The 25,372-nt window shown below is 41.5% G+C and overlaps 1 protein-coding gene across 6 annotated transcripts in view; it reads right to left on the reverse strand.

Moving 5' to 3' along the window:
- Nucleotides 1-1,399: 1,399 nt before the first annotated feature.
- SYNE3 (spectrin repeat containing nuclear envelope family member 3) overlaps nucleotides 1,400-25,372 on the reverse strand; it is a 69,813-nt gene continuing 45,840 nt past the window's right edge. For 5 of the 6 annotated variants that reach the window (XM_075503527.1, XM_075503526.1, XM_075503522.1 and 2 more), the window contains one exon: nucleotides 12,409-12,626. In XM_075503527.1, coding sequence (XP_075359642.1) covers nucleotides 12,429-12,626 — 198 coding nt within the window. In that variant the 3' untranslated portion in view covers nucleotides 12,409-12,428. Of the gene's footprint in view, nucleotides 1,554-12,408; nucleotides 12,627-25,372 lie in introns of those variants that run through there. The other variant, XM_075503523.1, reaches the window with a different exon arrangement.

A 25,372-nucleotide genomic window follows, 5' to 3' on the forward strand; every position in this document is an offset into this window, starting at 1 on the left:
CTTTTGCGCAGATACGATTTAGTGCATGGGCATAAGGCAGAGGAGAACTCTCTAAATGGAGAGGTTTTAAGCGTTCTGTAAAATCCCTGTTGACTACAAGCCAGATTCTTACTGCTGTAAATTGACTTAGTTCCAACAGCTTCAATGAAGCTACACTGATTTACTCCACTTGAGGGTCTTACCCTATTATTTTTATTTATTGAACTTGCCACCTTTTGCTGCTACAGCCTAAACAGATACTTCCATCCTCTAGCAGCAGGGTTGCTATCTAAACCAGGTGTTTCTCGACTAATATATGACTTCAGAGATTTATAACTGCCCAGAGTATTTCATTGTCCTCTGAAAGTGTTTATAATAATTCTCGTTGACTGTCTCAACTCCCACCGATCAGCTGTAGAGTTGTTTGCAGCCTGAACCTGGTCAACAAAATATTCATTCACCATACAAGCGTGAGCTGTTTTATCTATTTTTAGGCACTTTTCTCTCCTCCCTGCTGGACGACAGTCTTTCCTGGTCTTTGTACAGTGTCTGGGACAAAATCAAGTCCCAAGTTTCTTTGCTGGTTCCAGAAGAAGAGGCCTGATATACACAAAGAAGCCTACTTTCTGGCTCCACAAAAAATAAACTGCAAGATGAAAAAATGCATTGCAAAGGGAAAAAAAAAAAAGGAACAGCAACTTCTTTTGTGTACTGATTGTAGCCCTTATGGGAATGTAACTGTCCCACCATCACAGTCTGCTCTTCCTACAGCCCTGGACTTGTTTTACCCCGTTCTTTTCTGGATTTGAGATGCTGCTCTGATCTTGACACAGCTATGATCAGCTGAAGTGTTTGCATTTGTACTTTTGGGGGCTTAGTGGGAGACAGCTCATAGGAAGGCACAGGACTGCATAGTCCAAATACCTGAGAGAAGTCAAAGACCTGGATAAAGGTCAGTGTGTTCATAAAAGCAACAGGGAACCCAGCCCATAGGTTCACCAAAAATCGTAGTGGTTTTCCACTCCTCCAGAAGTAACTGCCCATGGAGCCCTTTGATGTCGGAGATCCTGGCAGACTCTATCTCATAAAGATTCAGAAAATAAACCACCAATTACTTGGATGCTAATGAGAGTTGTGCATCCACACATACATGCTGCAGTGATTACTCTTCAGAGAAATCAGCGGTGGTTAAACTAATACACTGCTCGCTCACTACATGTGATTGGCGTTAACTTCAAATCTGAGGTTTTCAAAAAAGTCCCCTTTGTCTTAGCAGGTTTGGAATTGAGGGCAACCCCACAGAGACTGTCAGAGGCCAACGCCTTAAGAAATCATACTGAATTGTAATACGATTTAGCAAATTCACATTTTCTTTGGGTCGGTAGAATTCTATTCAAACAACTGCACAGTCTTATAGAAAAGCTAACATTTTCTTTTAAATCTTACAGGGCTAGAGTGAAGTAGGTGCATTCAGCACAACCTTCTTCCAGTGGTACATGAGCAGAGAGGCAGGCAGCAGCAAATTTTATCCTTGCTTCACTTGTTCTGGGTGTTTCTAGGTCAGCCCAAATACTCTGATGGTAAGAAACAAGCACAGCAAAAATGTGAAACCACCCCCCAGAATAATTTGAAAGTCCTTAAAAAGAAATACATATGTGTTTATTTACTGCATTATAACTGCAACATCAAATACAACTATATTTTCATTACAAAAAAGGACACATGCAATAAAATACTCTGATTTTATAATCCAATTCAACATAGTTCATTGGTAACAGTGGAGCATCACACAGCAGTCACAAGGCTAGGGCTTGGGGTGATGAATTTCCAGTCTCTTTATCCTACTTGCAAACAGCAAAGCCACATCATATTTTACTTGTCATCGAGGGACAAACTGTTGGAATCATGTGGCCAGATTGCAGAAGGTCCCAGCTGCCCCTTAACTCTCCGATGAGTCTTGCAGAATCAGATTTTTTTTACTTGAGAAAATATTATGCTTCTGACAAGGTTGAGGACTAGACAGTATTTTCCAGGCAGACAGCAGAAATCCTTCCATGTTACACCACAGCCAAGGTACAGAGCAAGGGTCTCTGCTTCACAGGTGCACAGAAGCCAAGGCTGTGCATTACTTTAACTATTGTTCTGGAGAATGAAATCAGGCCATTTTCTGCAATATTTCACTGCAGCTTTCTATTATGTTCATCTGCGCACGGGGCTTCAATCGATTTAATCTGGCATTTCAGCTATGGAATAAATCCAGCATACACAGGAGGAGTCCACAGCGCAGAAAAGAACACAAAAAGTTGTCCTGAAATACTCAAAATATAGCCTCTTAACTAGTTAAAAGGCCCCGTTCTTCCTTAGAAAAGGGCCTTATTCTATCACTGCTGTTCACACATCATAGGCTCTTATTTTTAATATTTCCCGTGCAATTTCATGGGAGTACTTGTGAAATAAGGTCCTAAACAGTGTGAACAAACTACAGAATCAGGCCCCAAAATGGCACCATTTCTAGGGTAAATTCTCCTGACTTTCAGTCGAGACTTTTTAGGAAGTGTCAGGTAACGCTGTCCAGCCTTTCGAAACAATGACCTGATTTCTTTCCATACATCTTGCGTGGCATAACACTAAGGATGACTTAGCTCTAGCAATTTAAATAAAAACCAAAGTCAGTCTTTTTATGCAGCTGCATTTTTTTATACAATTTCATAGAGTCAGTATACAGAAGCTTACAGCTTTTTGAGATAATTCTAGCAAATAGGAGGATATATATGAAAACAAAGAGTTTCAAAACTACATGGAAATCTGTAGAATAAAATATATATCTATATATCATTTCCCAACACAAGCAATTGGCAGTTTAGAAAAATACAATTGTTACAGTCTTTCTGAATCAATAATTGTAAAAAGAAAAGATTTAAAAAATAAGTTCAGCTTTTCAAAAAGCTATATTTTTAATAAGAAAATAGACTGGTCCACATTTCCCTGAATAAGCCAGAAAGGTTAAGGAAAGGTCCAAGCAAGACAAGGAGTCTGATTTGGAGTTGATATCAGCTGTGATAACATACACATGTACAGAGACAGCTGCTTGGCTCCAGTATTGTTTACCTTAGAAACGAGACTAATTTATCACAAATGTATTTAAAAATCATAAATAACATGACGAAAGTGGAACTGGTCCCTGCAAGGCAAGTAATTATATTCATACAAGCAAAAAGTGACATCAATCCAGTTATTTTCTTGTGACAGTTAAAAGGTATTTTGTACCCAACTGTTACACTGAACAGCACATGTATAAACACAGATTATTATTACAGACTCTGCTATCAGCTACTATACATAAACAAGAAGAGATGTTCATGCTGTAATTGCCTTCAACGTTTTTGTTCTACTTCAATATTAACATTTACAAGAAGCTGAGGTGGAGACCTGAATTCAAGCCAGGATTTCAACATGCAAAATGCACAGGGTTCACAGGAAGGTTTCTGATCCTCCCCATTACCGACATTTGGAAGTGGACAGGCACTCTGAAGAATTTTAAAACCATTCACAATATGAGTTTCTCTTGTGAACAGCCTTAGGTTTCCTCTCTGCCCAGAGGCGGGTGATCTAACATGGGGCACACTGGTGAAATTTAGATCCGCATCACTAAACCTCCCATTCCGGAGGATTCACATTTTAGTTCCAGGTCACTTCTAAAAGAAGGTGGCAAAATGTACCTCAATATTTGCTGATTTTTAAATTAAAAGCAGAGAACAGTTTGATTGCAGAAACTTCACTCCAGGCTGTTCTTAATAACTTTTTAAGACATCAGTTAGAACTTCTTATTAATTCTGTTCAATGTGAGAGTAAATCCCTTCATTTTGTTGTTATTTTTGTGAAATATATGGAATATTTACTCACCCTATACAGGAGTCTTAGCACATTTCTTTAAACTTCCCTCTAGCTTGAAACTAAAGAAAAGCACAAAAACTGATGGAAGCAAGATTGATGGAGTGTTGGTGAAGGGATCCAAGATTGTTTATAATCCAGCCTTGTGAATTAAATTGGGCCTGAGACAGCCAGCTGCTTTGAGAAGTGAGGACAGGTCCCCTGCAGAAGCACTGTACATTGGTTATATTGCTAGTAAACAACAATGCAGCTTCTGCGTCTCCTACCACTTTTCAGTGTCAATGGAGTGTTACGTCTTACAAAAGGCAATGACAGAAAAATGCAACACCTGCATTATTGCTTGTGTAATTGCTTCACAGTGGTCCAGCACACACAAGTAAACAAATCAGAAGAAGGTATGTTGCTGGAAGGGAAGCTCTGAGGCTGGGCAGGTGGAGTATGCCCTCCAGGAATCACCTGATAAACTGACAAAGTACAAACTAAAAGGAAAAAAAAAATTGAAAGAGTGGCACTGATCAAAAGGAATACATCCGCTGAGACAAAAACGACAGTCAGGGTCTCGGAGCAAGACAAAGATGTGTCTTTTGCCTTCCAGTCAAGCACGTGTACAAAATGGAGGTTAGCGTTTGAGAACAGACACGCATGTAGTACATGCAGCATCCAAATACCTTCAGGAATAGCCAGTGCTCAAGCTTTAAGCTCAAGGTTAAACTCTTACAGGTACTGATCTGGGAAGGTGATGGGAAAATCATCTTGGGTGCTTTTTGCCTTAGAGACTGATGCCCTAACTCAAAGCTTATTAAAGCTCATTAAAGCTCATTAAAACACATACCTCTAAACTCTTCCAGCTTCCCTTTAAGACACAGTTTCTCTTAAAAGCTGCACTTGAAAGTTACATTGAAGTGGAATGTCACCTTTCTTTAAGTAGAACAATAATTACACTCTGCATTACATATATATACATATATATATATTTCACAGCAATGGAAAGTACTGTACAGAGGCGTTCATTCATATCTGTAGTGAAACCAAGTCTGTGGTGTTCAATGCTTATTGGACTTGACAAAAGAAATAATTTGGTTTTGAAGGCGGGAGTCACTTCAGGAAAAATAACAGCTCCTACCATGGAATTCTAGCTGGAGACCTCCCAGCAAAGTGCTGGTGAGGGCGGGTGGCACTGCAGCCTGCCTTCAGTTCCCAGGCTCTCGAAATTCGCCTCTCCCTGTTCACATACAGCTTTTGATGGAGCAAAAAGGAGCTAAAATAAATGGTTTGCTAGAGGGCTTGATAAATGAGTTGTGAAATCAGTTTGTTAAAAGTGACCATTTTCTTTTTCCTTCTTTTTTTTTCCAGCTCACAAAAAAGGGTCCTGGCTTATTAGGGTGTATAACAGCGACATTCAGACGCTCCCGGCAGCCCAAGGGCACACACCCCGGAGCACCCAACCTCACGCCCAGCAGCACATGGGAGCGCTTACACAGGCAGCGACAGCACGAGGATAACAGAGCTGAAACTGAAACACCAGCCTCCTCGCTGATTAAGGGGCAATTTTCTGCATCAAGTAATTTGGATTACCCATCAAAACCTGCTTAGAGAGGAGAAGAGAAAAGAGCCTGGGCAGGCTGTGAACAATGCTAATGGCAAAGCTTTCATTAATAATAATTGTAATACCCATCTACAGATGTGACTATTAAGGGCAGTCCCTGAGCCAACACAAGGCAGATGAGGGTAGGACATGGCTAGGAGACTTGGAAGAGACGGCTGGCAAGGACCAGAGTCCCCTCAGCTAGTGATGAAGGCTGCTTTGACACAGGGGGCAGCAGAAACAAGGCAGAGCATCTGCAGGAGGAACTGCAACAGGGAAAAAATTTATTGGATTTCAATTTATTGAAACAGGACCAGGTTTTTTGCTCTATGTATGGAGGAAGAACGGGCACTGGAAACAGTTAAGAGAAAGGTGACAGGAATGATCAAAGGCGTGGAAGAACTGTAATGTGAAAAGAAGCAGAGAATACTGGGATAATTTACTTTAGGAAGGAGACAAAGCCAAATCTCTGCTCTGACAAAAGAAGGAAAGACAAAGCATGGTCTGGAGAAGGTAGTGCTGGTCTTTCTGCTTCCTTGGATTCAACACACAGGGGCCAAAGAAGGAAAATCAAACAACCCTCACCCCCCAAACAAAACGTTTCTGATTCAATACCAATTCCAGGGAATACCTTTTTCACACAACTCATAGGAAGGATGTGGAACTCACTGCTGTGAACAGCTCTGAAGCCAGAAGGCCACTAGTATTCAGTAAGGCACTGAACAGGCTCGCCCCCAAAATCCAGAAGACTGAAGGCAAGAGCTGGCATTTACTTGCAAAGGAACAGAAAGCCTCCTGCTTCAGTTCTATAATGAAACTCTAATTCCTAAGGATTGAACAGAGACCTTCACGACTATCTTTCTACCTACACTAGCATATCCTGCATCTTTTCCTGGAGCATCAGCGCCTACCACCTACCATTAATCTGTCACTGAGGGGTTTCATTTAGCAGTTTCTTCTGTGTTTAATGAAAAGAAAAAAGCACTCCCAAGACTCAAATCTCAGCTAGAGTGAATCACCCTGAGGGGAGCCTCCTTCCACAATCAGGGATGTGAAACTGGACAGTGCTGACAGCCACTGTCAAAATTTTGTCTGGCAGAGCAGGACGGCAAACCCTTGTTCCTGTGTTATTAGTGCTGGGTTGCTCTCGTTATGCCAAACCTACATGTTCATCTCTCGCATCGAGATATCAGGCTGCCTTTTGAAGACCTGATGTCTCCTGCTGCTTCCACTGGGATGTTATACCTTCACCTGTGCAGTTTCATCTCACCCACAGTTTACTAGGAGGAGGGTGGTTAGGTCCCAGATACAATGAGCTAAATCTGGCAATTGCTGAAGTAGGTTAGGTAACAAAGGTGCCATTTAGGCTACTGCTTGAATTGGTATATTCCTGATAGATATTCTTTTTCTTTCCAGATCTACTGATATCTCTCTGCTAGACACATACTCATATTTTAAATTGGATAGACAAGAGATAATAAAAAAATCAACTGTATGACAGATTATTCCATACTGCTTTATATTTTTTTGGGGAAAATGCTACATTCAAGAATCTTTGTTTTGTTTTGTTTTACCATTGAGCAAGTGTGAAATGAACCCACAATCCTTAAACATACATGTGCAAGTCAAAAAGCCTTGTGCCTAAAACATTCCACACAGTTACCCAACACCTACGACTAATCTGTTTATAACCCAGTATAACCAATAGATAATTATCTTTAAATATGGCAAAAATAATAAGATTGGTTTCTGAATTAATCATGACGTCTGTACCAACAATGTTATCTTTAGTATTTTAATATACTGATTTCTGAGAGTTGCCAACTGCTGACAGATAGATTAATGCAATAAACTTGTAATGGCTCAGAGCAGGTCAATGATCTGAGAACTACTAAGAATATCCTCAACAGCCCCCAGCAACTCTGGAAGAAGCTGATATAGTTCATTGGGCAAGCAAGTTTTCAGCTGCAGACTAGCAACTGATACTGTCCAAGGGATAGTAAAGTCTCCAAAAGCAGTTCTTACAGCCAGCTGGGTACATAACCTATGACCTGAAAGACACCTCTGATACCTAGCAAAGATATCTTTATTGGGGTATTTATACCAGCATTTCTTGAAAGGCAAAACTATTTTGCCAGTTTAATTTCAGTCTGTAATCTTCAGTTATGCCAAAAGGTTTTGTTTGCTCTGGGAATCTCTACCATACAGTGGTTTTATTTTTTCTTGAGAAGACAATGTACTCTCTTGTCAACACAATCTAAAAGAATTCATGTATATGAACTCACTCTTCAAATCCCTTTAGTGCTAACAAGATGTGTATGCACACACATCAAAGTAAAACATTTCCTATTGAATACTGAAGAAGAGATCAGATGGAGGAAATACCTGAGGTCCTAGAGCAACTAAAGAGAACATACTATTTCTTCTATGTGCAGAGATTACCATCTGCCTATCTAGTGATGGCCATTTTTTGGAGACATTTTTTCTCACTGAGGTCTTCAGCTATCCCAACGAAAAGGATTAAGGAGAAGCAGAAAGCCATTCTAAAAGCTCTCCAAATTATTCAGTGATCATCAGGTGTTTTTATTAGTTAGGCTAGTAGCTTTCTTTTCAGCCCCAAATGTCTGAGTGTAGTAAGTATCTCAGTCAGGGCAAATAAGCTAGTACTTGGTAGAAATCACGATTGCTCTGGGGATTCTGTGCTAACAGGGGAATACAACAGTTTTAATGTGTGTGCATAGAACTGAACATGTTTTTCATACAGAGGTTTCTGGAGAGGGCATATATAAATAATATTTAATACAATCTAAATTGCTAGCTGGAATCAGAGAAAGGGTTATTAATAGACATGTGGCACAATAGCAATTTTCTACCTCACTGCATTGCAGTCATGGAAAATTCTGTTGAAAGCATCTGGCTACAAAATCAATTACAATTTATAAATTAGGATTGCTTTCACTCCAAAGGCTGGGTTTGAAGTATGCCTTTGGGGCTGTGCAGAATTCTTACTTTAATGCATGGGCACTGGAGTGCCGGATTTTGCCTTCAACACTGAAGGGTCATTAATGTGGTCAATCAAATACTGGGTCCAATAGTGCAGGCCAAAGAGCTTGGAGAGAGGCACAAGAGCTCTGCTCTGTGACCAGGCTGGGTATCTGCATGCAGTACAGGCTACATGGCCTGAGCCAGATGCACAAACAATTTACAAGCTCAAACAAATTCAATCTGTTTTAGAGGGTTTTAGCACCCTCTGACAGTGGTTGGATCTGGATTAAGGTAGTGCAAGCCCTCAGTTGTGGATGCTTCTACGTTTTGTGCATCCTAGGTTTTTGGCAAGGGATGTCTTTAAGGCAGCGGCCCCAATCCAAAGATGAGCTGTAACACATCTCGGTTAAATATGGATGTCAGAGATCTATGAGCTGGGGATTTTATAGGCACAAAAGTGAGGGTGCAGCCCTCAAATCATGTGTGAACAAAGATTCAGGCATGAAGAATAGTGCTCAAATTTTAAGGACTGATTTGGAAACAGTATGATTTAGTTTGTGTTTTGAGGAATCTGAGCTTTGTTCAGTTTCCTGGAAGTTGAACTAGGCAGTTTGTTTTCATTATTCCAACTACTGACTTGATTGCATACATTTCCAGAAATCAGTATCACAAACTTTTCAGAAGAAAAACAAGAGAATAAAAAAGAAAGTAAATTTTGGATTTACATTTCAAGCTTACTTCTGTGATTTTTTAAAAATTCTTTCTTTCTTAGAAAAATCTCACACCTGCATTGGACAGGTGAGGTCAATGACATTATGGAAGAGTGGAATTGTTCTGAGTGAGATGAACATCAAAGTCCTGTTCTTTGGATAGTTTCCATTGCAAAGAAGTAGAGAGATTCATCACTTATGTGAGAATTTAGATTACTGAAATTAATGAGAATAGATTTATTGAGATTTAAAGCAAAAAATTCCAAGATTACAGACAGGGGACTTATAGAATAAATTGAATGCAAACCCAGCAGCAAAAGTGTGTTTCTAATTTAGTGTTTTTTTTAAACCTGCCACAACACTGAAAAATCAAGGTGACGATGCAGTTGTTCTGTTATGGTCCTCTGTGTAGAAATTTCAGCCCCCAGTGGCATACTCCTGTGGTGTCAAACACATTTGTGAACCCATAAAAATAATCCAGATCAGAAAGGCTCGGCAGAAAGAAATCTGATGTGAGATTTTGTGCTTTCATAGGAAAAGCTTGTCTATCTCTCTACTGATTTTCTCTTGTGGCTATATTTTTCCTCATTATTTTTACTTTCTCACTGGCATTTTACTTTCATCACCTGGAATGGCTCAGCAAAGCTCAGAGAAGTGCAATGTAGCTATGCCACAGAAAAGTGCAGCACAAGTACACATATACACAACCACACACAGCAGGTTTTGTTACTGCCCCTCTTCCCCCACACTTCTTTTCTACTGGAGCATTTAATTTGAAATGGAGATGTGTGTGATGATTAGCTCCTTGCTGCGCAGCCAGGAGGGTTTCTTCCCTCAGGGCTGGCAGCAATTTTTAGAGGAGCATAGGAGGAACGTGCATGGCTCTTGTACAGCTCATCAGAGGAGAGAAGGAGGTACGTCCTCCGCCAGCAGAAAGAACCATTGCAAAGAAGGAATTAATTTGCCCCATTCTCTGATGAATTATAGCTCCTATCCATCTGGCTCCTTCATGAAAGAAATCACAGGCCTTACCTTCTTTCGCTTCCCATTTAGATGTGAATGTCTTATCGCTTAGCATACATCCTCTCTCCTCACCTTTCTGCTTTCAGCCCCCCTCTGCCTGCTCTCTAGAGCTCTTCTGCTACCTCCTGACAGTCAGGTTTTAATCTGCATCAGTTCAGATCCTCCTCACACTCCCCTTGCACTCCACCTGAATACCTTCACCATCCCTGCTCTCTTTCCTCTAATTTCCACTCTCCTTTTCACTTTTAGCAGAATTTTAGCATTTTTATCCACCTCTAGCAAACCCAGTGTAGTTGGAAGCATTATTAGGAAGACAGTGACAGAGTCCTGGTGGTGCATGAGTCTCCTCAGAACACTGGCAGAGTCCCTGTTACTTGCCTCATTTTAAACCTTACTGAGAAAAAGCTGTTTAATATGCAATAGTACCAATACTGTAGCAGGGAGAGGGAACCAAAAAGATTCAGAGATTTTTCCTCCACAGAGCCTGTACTCTTGTTCTCTGTGTTCATCGTGACTCCTTGTCTTAGGCTTCATAAATTGTTGGACACCTCTCTTCTCTATCTTTAGCTAGTCCTCTTTCACATCTGCCTGTTCTCCCTCATTCTGTTCCTATAATGAGCTCCTTGCTGCTACACCTCCCTATTCTACCCAAGTTTCCTTCTTTAGCAAAACTTTCATGGTGTTGTTAAAGAAGTATGACTTCCTCCTTCAGTCCCTCAGATACTAATTTACCTGCACAACAGATTTTATATTATTTTGGAACTTATTTGGAAGATCACACTGAATACACCATAGTGGTACCCAGAAGACAAGCTCCTCCCACAAGATAGCGAGGATGGGAAAAGTAACTATTTCTTCAGTTAAATTTTTTTTTGCATGATTACTACTGTGGCTAAAAAAATGAGACAGTAAGAGATAGCTCTCAGAAATGGCACAAAATTTTAGAAATTACTTTTTCTCTCAGGAGTCAATCAGGTAAAACACCACTAAGAATGGTTTCATCACAGTAAAGTGAGAATTGTTTTTACATTAAAAGGCAATGCTAAAACATACATTCAAAAATTTGATAAATCAGGCATAACATTAGGTAAATAAATGACAAGTTGTCATCATCTTAGAGTTTAGACTATATAGAAGTCTAGGCTTGACTGTCTTTCATACAATCAGTTTACATCAGTTTAACAAACCATTAATATAAAAACATCCTAGGAAGGAATCTTGTTTCCAGGGTGGTATTATTAAAGTACTTCTGACTTTCGCTTCGCTGACACTGAGCCAGGCTGCATCCCACTGTCCAGGCTTTATGTTCCATTACCAAATGCCTCTTTATAAAGTAAAAAAACCCAAACAACAACAAAAAACCCAAACCAAAAAACACAAACAAAAAAACCCCACTGCTTTTTAAAGACAAGACCACTGATATAAGGTTTTGTTCAGTGCTCACAAATTTGTTCAGAAAATTATGACCTGATTTTAAAAGTTCTGCTATAGAGATGTTAAAAAACATTTTCCCAGCTTTCTTCCTACTGTATTCTACCTCTCCTGATTCAGGTGGGCTGGAGACCACAGTAATTGGAAAAGAAATCTAGTAAAAAATGAGAACAAGAGGAGGCCCACCCCCACTCCTACTGAAGTCAGTGGAAACATTCTATTACCTTCTGCAATCTCTGCATCCAGATACTGAAAAAAACAGCTCAAGATTTCAAACAGAATAGTCGCAATTTTCCTTGGGCTGAATGTCAACCACTGTATTCAAACACAATTCTACTCTACCTGCTCTCCAATTTGCACTCTGCTGCATGCCCACATCTTCTCATGCTTGCTCTGACTTTGGTTGTAAACAACAAGAATCTGATTTAAAAAATCACCCAAAAAGCCCACAACCAAACCATCATTCAGTATTCCTTGCTGAAAGATGGTAGAAACAGCAACATTGCAGGATTATCTCCAAACAGTGGATGAGTGGATGGTGGATGTTAGTTTGGCCACAGATATGCATTTTTTAATATATATATGTACATACATACACAGACACAATCTCTATATACATATTATAAATATTATAATAAAATATTGTAAAAATATTAATTTGCTCAAATACCTGATTAAAGTGGACTAATCTTATGTTGCATTTATGTGACCTATCCAGTTGATATGATGGCCTTGTCAGAAGCCCTAAACTCTACAATACTTGCAGTTGTTAAAAAACCAAAGAGTCTATATTTCTGAGAGTCACCTTGTGCCACGCCAAGAAGTTAGGTTGGAGGTGGGCCCTCGTATCTCAGCATCAGGTTGAAGGACCGAGCAAAGTTGTTGGCCAGCGTGCAGCTGTGGGTCTCCTCTGCCAGGGGCAGGAGGAAGGCCAGGAGCAGGAGGAGCAAGAGGAGCAGTTGCAACGGTAGTGCTGCCCAGCACACTCGATGCAGGAATGAGCAAACGCCTCCAGAGCGCTTCTGAAAGACACAAACCGAAGAGCAACTCAGAAAAATAAAGACCTGGGGAAGTGCATTTCAAGTACATCAAACTGCCCGGTTTGGGCAGAACAACCCAACTTGTCCAGATCACGACGTGTCCTGGGATCCAGCCTGGGTGCCTGGTATGCTGCAGCTGACTGAAGCTGGTGCTTAAACCATTTCTTTTAGGAGAATATTTCACTCTCTTAAAGAATTCCCTGCTGCAAACTGTTGTCTTTCTAGCAGAAGAAAACAATCGCCTCCGAGTCCATTTTCCAATTACAAAGTGATGGCTATAAATGCTCACGCCAAAGCTGCCAACAGGTCTCCTCACAGTCAGCATATGGCACAGAAGGTCTGCGTTAGTAACTCTCCTGTCAGTAAAATGAGAGTGCTGATGCCTGGAAGAGAGGAGCCAGCCTTCTGCTCTCTGTCAGCAGAAAGGAGCTTTGTCTGCAGCTCATCCAGCTCACAGTCATCTCCCCAGCTGCAACACACTCTTTGGATCCTGACTTTGGGGTCCATGAGGCCGGAGGTCAGAAAAAAGGCCCTGCAGCGCAGCCTGCCTCAATACCTTTTATACCCTACCAGGCCCATCTTAAACTTTTATGTGATGCCAAGAGAATGAGAGAAAACACAACACTGACAGTGAAGAAGTCATTAAAGTCACACTTATTGCTGAGCAGCCATGGGAGGGACACACAAATAAGTCCCATTACACTTTCCTTTATGCTGGTGCAAATCTAGAGTAGCTCAGTTAACCTCATGAATTTAATCTGGATTAGCACAACCAGGAGAGAACATAACTGGGGCTACAGAACTGAGAAAAGATTAATTAAGAAGTGAGGTTTCCACTGGCAAGATTCCTGGGTATCTCCTGCCCATGAGCTGAACTATGTGCGTTTCACAGAAAAAAGGCCAAGTCAACTATGTGTAAGGGAGTCCTGAAAAAGAGGGCTTAATAATCCATTAATTTCATCAAATATGGATTTATACTCAGAACATGGAAATATCACTTAATGCAGCTACAACATTAGATACCAATCTACATCACAAATATCAATGCAGAACATCCACTGAATTGGGACCCACGTTTTCCACAAGAGGAAGTTAATTTGTTGTGTTCAAGCCACAGGCGATGTCAGTGCTGCAACAAAATTAGGGCTTCTGGCCTCTACTGGATGCTTGACTACAAGGCAATGTCTTTGTCCCACTACAGCACTGCCATGAATAGTCCGTGGGAAACACCAGCAGAGAAGATAAGGAGTAGAATGATGGTTGAGGAAAGTAAGTACACCCTTTGCTATTTTTTAAGGATCTCTTCCACTGCTTTCTAAATTTCTCAGTCTCTCATAGCTCTATATAAATGCTTACAGAATTAATTATGAAGGAAAATACATAGTTGCAGTTACAGATTATGAGACAGTTGCGCTGGAAATCCTCCTTCTGTTGTAGCTGCTTTGCTTCCATTATATTGAATGGCTGATGAGATTTAATTGTTGTGTCAGGCAGATGTAGAGGCAGCAGAGCAACAGCTGCTTGCTCTATCATTTCTGGCCCGCGGTTATCTGAGTTGTAACTTGCTCACTGAGGCCAATGAAAACTCAGGCCCCTGGCTGCTGGAACTGTCAGTAGTTGGTGGGCAATGAGTACATGTCAGGGTGTAAGTGGGACTCTGACTTTAAGCAGTGTTGGGCAACTTCCCTGGGTACAGCTAGCATTTACCCACAAAATCAAAGCTTCGCCAACCTGGCTGCATCACAGGAGTCACCTGCTCCTACTGTGACCTGTTCTCAAACACTAGCCAAAGTACCAGGCGTACGTAGCTGTACTCACGGGACTTTTCCTTCTCTAGTCCTGGAGTCCAGTCCTGAAATCCTTCATCTCCCCTGGATTTCATCAGCCTATGGGCTGAACAAAACCTGCAGGGCTTCTGTGTTTATAGTCAATGCTAAAACCGTTATGCGTAAAGGCAGCAGCCACAACTCCTGGTCAGAGCTTTCTGGGCTTGTCTCTGTAATGCCATGAAACAGCCACTCCTTGGTGTAAGCAGTATAAACCAATGGACTGTCACTGACAGCTTCTGTTTTCATTGACCATTTCTCATTCTTAATTCTCCATTGCATCCATAATATGCAGCAATATGACAAATACATTTATTATAGTGTCCCATCTATAAGGAAAAAGGCCCTTTCCAGGTTCCAGAAGCCATGGACAAGTTTGTTTGTATGTATTAACAGGTGTAATTCTGTTGATGGAAGATCAGATTAGAGTTATCTCTGCCTTGGGACAATTTAAACCATGCTCTTTCTTCTACCACTAAGATGTAATACGACTTAATGCTGATGTTGTTAAAGGGAAGGATCCTGTGACTGACTGTTCAATAGTTCATTATGGCTGGAAGTCTCAAAAATGTTCTCACAAACTCAAAGTGGGAATTAGAAGTCCACCTCTCACTGACACAGTTGTGAGAAGGACTGCTAGTCTTCCTAGCAGCACCTAAAACTTTTGCTTTACAGCTGTCAATCCTTTAGCATTGGTTTTGAAAGCTACTGCAATCTGAAACTATTCTTGCATTGCCAGACTAGCTGCAACACCTGTCTTCCCAGTTATCTCCTTCTGCCTATGAACTGGTGGGAAATAGTGGGCTTTTCCAGTTGTGCACCATCTCTGTTCCTGCCACAGCCCAGGGAGCAGGTGTCTTACGGTCGCTCAGGTTTGTCGTTGGCTTCCTCTGATGACCACACTGCCAATTAGCCACTCATGTTGTTCCTACCCCAGTTCTTTTACCGATCCAGCATTTGATTCAGAGCAGGTCCCTGACTCTGCCCTGATCTCTAAAGCAAAGACTGTTAATGCAACTCTAAGAAATGGGATGAGACTGAAATGTTATTTATTAAGTGCCTTGCTTTTAGATCTACTGGAAGGAGCTGTAAAACAGTATTGCTTTTCAAAGCTCATCCTCCAGAAAGAATTAATGTGAAATGGCTTTATTAACAAACTATCGTTTGCTCTCCTTGGAGCCTTCTGCAACGCAAGATACTCAGGCTAACCATAGCAGATCCTAGCATTAGAAAAATCTGTGGAGGGACGTTTGCCTGGGGGCAGAACTTCAGAGAAGGAGAAATATTTTGTCTTTATCTGCTGCTTCTCTCCCACCTGCTTGCTGGGTTTATAGGCATTTGTCTTTGCTGCCCAGCTTCTCTGTTTTGTTTGATCACACAGCAAGGTCAGAATCTTGTATTTCTGACTCCATTTGTTGCCATGGGAATGACTCTGCTATCACAAACATGGTATTATGATGTCTCTGCAGGACTGAAGATGAGGCACACAGGAGCTGTGAGGGTTTGGTGCTTTCAGCAAATTTGCAATGATAAGCCATTAATATACGAGGGCCCCAACCTGCACACACTGAAATCCATGGGAGATTTACCATTAACTTCAGTGTCTGCAGCAGGATTATGCACAGAGACAACTAAATAAAGTCAGGATTGGGAACTACTTATTCATGGAGTTCAGCAGATACCCTTACAAGTGGATTCATTACTTATATGCCCAGGTTCTTGTGCACATGAAACCTACATTAGTTCTGTTGCTTTGTGCTTGCTGGAACAATTGGTGATATGATTTTCTTTTTTTTTGGTGGTAGTACTACTAGAGGTTTTATAGTTAAAGGACAGAAAATTTTGAAGGAGACACAGTAATTTTTAACCGGAGAGAGGATACAGTTGGAAAAAGCAGAGAACGTTTTAGGCACTGACTCCCTCTCCGAGTGTGAAAAAAGCAGCACTTCAATTTTACTAAGACTAAGTCAAAGTATTTTTTTAGGCCTGTGCTGTGAGAGAGAGATGCTTTCAGGCTGTGGTGACCTGAGACTATGGCACCAACAGGGAATTCAGGAGGCCAAGGTTCAAACCTCTGCTCTGCTGGGCTCAGAGTGATCAGGCCTGTACAAGTCTACTTGGAGTCAGCACCACACTCCCAACCCTTAGCACATCATTCTGGGTTAGAAAAGGACAGCCTGACACAGTTCCACCTTTGCAAAAGACAGTTTGAACATTTCATTTCCATACGAGATCAAAGGTGGGAACCACAACCCTTGCTACACAGTGGAATTCCCCTTCCCTAATCACTCCAGCTACTGGCATCAGTACAGCTACTACCCAGCACCCACAGCGCCTGCAGTGTGTGTGTCAGATCTAGGTTCCACAAAATATTCTGAAACCAAATCTTCCTCTGAGGAAAACTGGCAAAGCTCCAGTGAAGTCAACAGAACTTTAATTTCCACCATCTTAGAATAACAGCTGGAATACCTGGGTATCAAGCCAAAGTGTCAGAGACATTTTTGAAACACATGGAAAAGGAATAGGTTGACATTTAAAAAGAAAATATACTTTTAAAGTTCACCGTCAAGGATAAATGTCCTCCCCCTTCTCCCTCAAAATACCAGGACAAGCAAGGACTGTCAAGGGGTAGACGGCTGTGTTTTGTGTAATGCTAAATGCATGCTTGTTACCAAATGAACTGCACTGGCTGTGAACATTCACATTTGTACTTGATTCATGTTGGGGCGTTTGAATGACAAGCATCGGTTTAGATCTAGGGAGTCCTCAGCACTTAAATCTGTTTGCAGTTAATAACTTCTTACCAAATGCACCATGAAAAATCACTTGGATGGGAAACAGCAGAAAAGCACTTTAGAACTTGCTACATAATATTCCTGTGTAAGTTGCTGAAGTGTTTTGCTAAAAATCAGTGCACTCCCTGGTTTGCTATTGACCACATTCCAGGATATATGAAAACACACAGTTAATCTAGCTATTTGAGGGAGCAGAGGAATATAGCATCTTATACCACGCTCATTAGTGGGTTTTTGCTGCTGCTTGTATGTCACCAGCATGCCTGAAAAAAATCATACTTGCACCGCTGAATCAGTGATCCAGCAGAGAATAAAGATTTAGTTTGGATTCATTCCTCCTACTTCAGAGCATTTCACTGACAGACTATCCTGGGAAATGCACTGCTCTCTGAAAACTCCTGCTCTCCCCATGGATAACGGGACCAATGCCCTAGTGTCCTACAGACACTGCACAGACGAAGACACCAACAGCCATGCTGCTTCATGCCAGTGCTGTACCCAGCTCAAATATCCTATATTCTACAGCAGTCAGTGCAGATGCATAGGTACTAAGGCAAGCATAAATAATTTCTCCTTAATATTCTCAGCCTCCAACTGCTTTCAGCTCAGGTGGTTTCCTGGGCCTGATGTAGCTTGTCCATCTAGTTAACACTCAGTGAATCTTTCTTCCAGACACTTCCAGTTTCCCCTTGAACCTATACAAACTTTAAAAGTCTTCAATATCCTTTAGCAAGGAGAGGAGTTCCACAGGTCAACCAACTGGCATGAAGAACAAATCCCTTGTGTTAGTTTTGAACCTCGCTCCTGGTTCTTTCTTGTGGAAGAGATGGAGAGTCAACCCCCATCTGCACTCTCTGCACCATGCATGATTTTATAAACCCATGAGTTACATGCTCAGACAGGATGAATCCATGCCTACCTCCACAGTGGGCAGATCACAACATAATGGGCTTAAACTATAGCAATAGGTACAGAGGAAGTACATCTTAACAGGAAGAATAGATAGGCCTTGGAAAGGATCACCTACATGGGTATGAATTCTACCACTTCATTATTCCTCTGAGAATAAGCAGAGCTGCCAGGAAGGCGGTAACAGCAGCGTACCATACATCCCTTTCATTCTGAGTAGGAGTCTGCCATTATCAAGCACCATTGCTTTTTTTGATAAAGCAGTTACCTCATCAGTGACATTTTGCCTCTGAGAGGCCCTGGGTTTCTGCCACTTGAGATGCCACTGGGTATTAATTCACTTGCCACTCACAGAGGCAGGTTATTGCCAACAAGAAGAGATCACTTTCAGGGGGAGCACAGGCTGCTCTCTCAAACCAAAGCAAATTGGGTTTTTACCTCAATGTGAGATAGTTTGGAGCTGGGCTCCTCATCAGTTCTCAACTCAGAGCCATGAGCATCCCTCTCTAAGATAAGCAACATATTGCAAATTACAGCTGGTCTTTTCAAGAGGGAAATAATTTGGGGGAGTTGGATACTACTGTCACCATAGAACTGCGCGTCCAACATGCAAAGCTGTGGCTCATTCCCATACACCACAGCAGGAATTAAGAGTTGAATACTGTTGATCAGAGGTTATGTGGCCTCTGCAAAAGGACAGTGAGCCACTGGGTTCAAAACTGTACTTTCCTAACTGCAAACACTGCCCAGGTTAGGCAACCAGCCGTGAGGAATGAGTAAGGATGTCTGGAACCCCTTTGAATTCTGTGCTTATCATTCTCCATCTCACAAAGAGCTACCGGAATGAATGTGCTGAAGGGAGGTTAACTGAGGTCACACAAGCAATTTTAGCTCTGACATCTTCTATCTTCAGATTGCTTGACTTTGCAACCTTACCATTCTTTTCAATTCTGAAGAGCATAAGTGTATGTACGTAAATAAGTACGTATACAGGCAAATTACAGGCTTTGTTTTCTCCCCTAAGGGGGAGATTCTGGAGTACCTCAACATGGCTGGATGATAAGCTAGAATCTTTGATGAAGGCTTCATTTAAAAGAAACGGAAAACAAAGAAAAGCCAGCAGTTTGTATCTGAGGTTTCAGCAGTCGCATATGGCAGATATTTCAGAATTTATGCTGCAAAGTCACTTAGAACTAAGTACTGTGCTGTATGCTACTGTGACACAAACGGACTTATAAAGGTTAGCTTCTGTGTGCATATACACCATGACATGCTTTTAGGAGAAGCATGCCACAGGACAAGGGCTACAGCCTGATCTGGTAAAGTAGCACTGATTTCTGCAATTCTGCAGGTCTAAGCAAGCAGAAAAAGTCCCTGGTTTGGTCCCATCTTCAGCACATAAGCAGTGGAAACTACTTTCTTTTTATCTGGAAAGTGTTTGACGTGATAAAAGTTAGGAAGCACTGTAGAAGATTAGTAAAGTGGTAGGTAAGATGGGTTGCTAAAAATATCTTAGTTCCATGTTATAAGAATATGGAAGGTCAAACTTTCAGTGAGGTAATTTTGGAGCACGTTTTCATATCCAACAGCAGGCAGTGAGTTACACTTAGTTTCTTAAGTATTAAAGTGAAGTCTTTGCAAAAGGTTCAGAACAGGGTAAGAGGTTTTTAAATCCGTTGTACCAGTCTTGGCTAGGATAGAGTTAGCTTTCTTCACAGTAGCTAGTATGGGGCTATGTTTTGGGTTTGTGCTGGAAACAGCCTTGATAACACAGGGATGTTTTAGTTATTGCTGAGCAGTGCTTACACAGAGTCAAGGCCTTTTCTACTTCTCACCCCACCCCACCAGCGAGTGGGCTGGGGGGCACAAGGAGCTGGGAGGGGACACAGCTGGGACAGCTGACCCCCACTGACCAAAGGGATATTTCCTACCATATGACATTGTGCTCAGCAATAAAAATTGGGGAGGGAGTTTTGCCAGGGCTGCCGTTGCTTGGGACCTGGCTGGGCATCAGTCAGTTGGTGGTGAGCCCTTGAGTTTTTTTCCATGACTTGTTTTTCTTGGTTTTGTTTTTCTTTGTTTCCTTCTTTTACTTACTAAACTGTCTTTATCTCAACCCATGAGTTTTCTCACTTTTACCCTTCCAATTCTCTCCCCCATCGCACTGCAGGGGGAGCGAGTGACACAACAGTCCTTTTTGGTGCCCAACATGGGGCTCAAAGGGTTTGAGATAACGACATACTTGACCATAGCATGTTAGAGGGAACTTATAATTATTACATGTGTTTAACAGTTGCTGGTCACGATGTTGCCTTATTTGTTCTGTTGTATCTGATATGTGCCACGCTCCATTTTTTGTGTGTATATCAAATTTGAGAGCTTGTTAAAGGCTGGTTTTGGCTTTTGCAGTGTGCTCTGCTGTGCAGCACTTGGTTGTGTTTTGCCTGGGAGAACCATGATAAAAGCACTGGCCTTGAGCCTAATCTGGTGTTTGGGCCTTGCATTGCTGCCATCCCTGTACCTCGGGAACCATCCCATGGAGACAATTAACAATTACACTTTTTCCTTTTTCTCCTCTAAGAGCCAATTTGTGGAAGAAACAAAGAATGACACCTCCCCCTGTGGTGTGGACACCACACCTCCTGTGTGGTAGATGTTTTCTGCCTTGTTAAAATAACTCTTCAGTATCTTGAACATCCTTGGATACTGAGAATGCTCCTATTGGTATGTCTCAGGAATCTGTTTCTGGCTTTTCCTAAGGTTAAACAACTATTTAGGAATATCACACAGAGATATGGCCCAAGGCACTGTGGTTATAGGTGGTAAGGTGTGTGGGAGAATACAGGCAGGTATGTAGAACAGTTGTCGCCTCTGATGGTCTGGGACTTCACCCCTGAACAAGTGCGGGATCCTGATAAACTGACAGAATGTTTGAAAAAAGGATGCTCTGCCCCAGCTGTGCCAAAGAGACACAACGTATGGCACTGTGCTGGGGCCTGGCCTCTGCCTACCAAGCACCACTGAACACTGCTCAGCACTCTCAAGGGGAAGAAGGATCTGAAGACATGCAGACAGACACTAGGGATAAACCAGAGACCCAGCCCTCACCTGTATCAGTCACCCGTATAGTCAAGAAGAAACAATGGAAGCAGAAGTCAACTCATTTAGTAAGGGAGGAAGAAGCTTCTCGTAGGAGAGAGCAGGAGGACGACTCAGAAGAGACAGCCTGTTCTGCAGCAGAGCAGTCACAAGAAAAGGAGGGGGAAGAGACTGAAATCATAAACGAGCCAGAAACCACCCGAGCCCTGTGACTTCTCTCAACTCAAGATTAAACTTTTCTTAAACTTCAGCAGTCACCATACATAATTTGAATATTATTCGCATTTTATTTACATAATTTTAAAATGTGATGGCTTACTTTGAGGTATTGATTACAAGAATATTTCCTACCATGCTTTTTACAGTAGTGTTAAACACCTTTTTCAAGTATATACTGGAAATTTGTTTCATTCTGCTATTGGTCAACAAATCTCTCGTTACCTCTCAGTTAGGAGGTAAAATTATATCTGCTGAGAAAATCATTCTGAGGTGAAAATCTGCAAATACTTCACAAGATGGTAGGCTACTAAAGGATGCATCTTTTCCCCACAGAAAACAGGGGCCACCAACCACATATCTAGCTAATACCACGTTAACATTAACAGAAAGTAGAACCAGGTGTCCTGGGAAGCAAGATGTCTTCTCCGTCTTGCACCAGCACTGCTTTAGAGGGAGATCATTGGCAAGGCACAGAAGTGGCAGAAACAGATAAAAGACAAACAAAGAGTCCTTGTTTTCTAGCATTTGGGAAACCTGTAATGTAGATTGGTAAACAACATGAAACCTACAGAAATAAGAGCAGACAGGCAGGCAGTCTCACAGGTGCAGTAACATGAAGGGAAGCTCGTGAGCCTGCCGGAGAAGGAAGGGGATGATGCTATCTCACACAGCATACTTAACAGCGGGTCAGATTTAGGAAGAGGCAGTCAGGATTTTTCAGCTTTTTTTTTTTTTTTGCCTAAGTTTTCTTTCTGAGCAAACATCACTGCTGAGGGAAAATAAGTCTATCTGCTCATTTTTAATGGTAAGATGCCCTTCTTCCTTGGGCCATGGTATAATTCCCAAAGCATGTAGGCACAGGCTTATAGGCACAGTGATGGAAAAAATATGGAGAGATATTCTCTCTATCTATAAAAGTTATATTGAAAACTGAGGGAAAGATACCTTTTAATGAGTCTTTTCCATTTTACTAAGAATGTAATTGTACAGATTTCAAGTGGCTAACACCCAGCAGGACTTCAGGAAAACAAATGGGCCACATACATACTTTCAATAGAAAGGGACCGCTAACACAGGCATGTACACACGATGCTGTGCATTTCTGTAATGTGACTTTCTGCCATGAAGAATTCCTGTTGTATCTGCACTTGGGCAGAGCAGAGCACATTACTGTTTTCTTCCTGGCAAGCTGTGGCAGCTCTTGCTTTGCAGTTTCCTGAATGACTGCATTAATTTGATTGACTCCAGATCAATGGTGTCTCTAAATAAGATTAAATTACACGTTCCTTCTGTCTGTGTGTTACAGGAGATTACTCTTAGCAGAATCTCAAAGGAAGCAATTAGCTGATCACTGATGTAATGAATCCTAATTATTTTGTTTGTACAAACAATAAAGCCAGAATTATTTGTTTAGCAAGGAAGTGTAATTACTGTGAGCACTTGAGAAAATAAATCAAACAGCGCTACCTAGACCTGTAAATAATGAGCCTTTGACTTCCTATTTATGCTAAGAACGCTCATGGAATATTTTCAGGTAGCTGGGAGCCAACCTTTGAAAGTAACATTTATCATAGTTATTATTGAGCATTTGCTTGATTATATCCTTGGGTGTGCTAGGTGCCCTGTAGAAATATCCATCTACATTGCCCTGTCACTGGCACCTGCTAAAAATTCACTGCAGCCAGTGCAATTTCCTGCAACTGTTTTTTGTTAATCAACAAGAAGTCGCTCACATCGGAATCATTAGCCCATACTGTTCCTAAGGGCACCAGTGGCTAGGGGCACGTCCTCAGCAAAGGATGAATGATGAGAAAAAAAGCACGTTAATATACATAGAGCAGGCTCTATTCTGCCTAACATTTTGCCAAGCAGGCTAGAAATGGAATAAAAACAGAAGGTAATAGAATTAGACTGGCTGCAGCTGGGTCTTCCCCTTCTCCAGGTTGATCTGCTGCTGCTGCTGCTGCTGCAAATATTCACAGTTCAAACAAGAGCGACAAGCAACAAGTGACTGGGGACCACATGTTGCAGAAAGCAGAGATCAGTCCAAAATACCTGACAATCTGCCACCTCTGCTGATTTTGCATGACCCGAAAGCATGAGGGAGCTGACAAATTAGACATAACCCGATTCCATTGCATGCAAACTCACTGAAGGTTGCAAGTACAGTGATGCAGCCCCCAACCATGTGTACCTTCTGCAGATATTAACTCCTGAGATCAGCCATTCTCTCCTTCACCATGGTTTTGAAATGATATTCAAAACACACAAAAATGTTTTGCCTTATCTTTCTTTCCTTTCTAGTCACACTTTAGGTGTTAAATCTGAATTTAAAATAAACTGCAAAGCCACGAATTCTGCAGCTGGTTTGTTTTTCCCCTTCTCTCAGCCTGAACAGTGATGCACCCAAAAGGGATCAACGTTATTTTGTGGTTCTCTTAAGTGATGCTCAACAATCTTATGGCAATACAGGCTCATATCCTGATAAAAGCCTTAGCCTGAATGGAAAAGACACCTCTGCTTACAGCACTTGGATTCTCATTGTAGTGACACTGTTTAAATCTAAGATGAATGCCCTGAAGTCAGCAAAATCACACTGAAGTGAGCAAGGTGTAAGTTACTGCAACATTTGTACTGGCTGGAAGGAAACTGCAGATCACTTGTTGGTGCAATGGGAGCCATTTCCTTCATGCTTATGAGGTATTTCAGTTCCTCATTCCTTCCCACCCCAAGCTGTTTCTCTTTGTTTGTGTTCAGTAGCTATTAAAAACTCATGGAATGCTTTTTTTGTGCTCTTGCTGTAGGCCTAATTGACAAACGTTTGCTGCCTGCCATTATGTTATTCCAGTATCCTTGAAAAGTAACTGAAGACTTTAGTCTCCTTCAGAGAAGTTAAGGAGAAACAAATACCACCTACCCCGAGGCAGGTGGGACAGACGAATTAAAAAATGATATCTAATTGCACAGTGGAGATATGCTTATGCCTAAAGCTTTTGTTTTGTTTTCCCCTACAAACAACTTAACCTGACCAAATCATACGAAAGAATTCATTGGTCAGTCTTCTGGACTATCCCTTTAGGCCTCTTCTAAGGAAAAGCAGCACTATCTCCCTCTACACTAAGTATTACAATGTCACATTGTTTTTCCAGCCTGAAAAATTCTGGTAACCTTACTGTATGACCAACAGTACCGAACAATTAATGCTGAGCCAGACAGGCAAGAACAGAAAGTCTTTGGGAGTTTTCAGGAAGGCTGAACTGTGGCCAAAACTATTCAGGGGATGTGTGAAAACTACCTTAAATTGGTCAGAATTTCAGTGGGGAAAAATATTGGAGATGCTACTCCACATTTGAGTACCAGAGGAATATCTCATCTGAATGAGGAAGTCTTGATTTCTGGCCATACCAGAAGTGCACTGTACTGTACCCTTTAAACATTGGTCTCTTCTAAAGAGATGTTGCAACAGGAGAAATCAAGGGTTTGATTGAGCTTAAAATGATTATGTGATTATGTTCCTGCAACACATTATTCCTCCAATCTACTCTGTGTTGGGCAAATAAAGCCTTATTCTATTCCTTCTAAAAACAAAGGGAAAGTGAGATGACAGTACAAAGTACAAGCTAACTGTCTATAGGCAAAGCAAATTGTGACAGAGAGAAAAGGCTCAGTTCAACACTGCTCAGTTCAACAGAAAAACTCGCTGACTTCATGAAAATGGGATCAGAAATGCTTCTTGGGTTTAATAAGAAACTGGCAGCGTTTTGTTTTCTTTAAGCTTCTCCTTATCATCTCCTGTACTGCTTCTGTTTCTTATGTCATCACTTCCAAAAGAAAATCCTTCACAGGAGGAATTCTGCTGCTTAGAATAAGGATTTAGTCT

The sequence above is a fragment of the Mycteria americana genome, chromosome 5, assembly GCF_035582795.1.
Source record: "Mycteria americana isolate JAX WOST 10 ecotype Jacksonville Zoo and Gardens chromosome 5, USCA_MyAme_1.0, whole genome shotgun sequence".
NCBI classification, from domain to species: Eukaryota; Metazoa; Chordata; class Aves; order Ciconiiformes; family Ciconiidae; genus Mycteria; species Mycteria americana.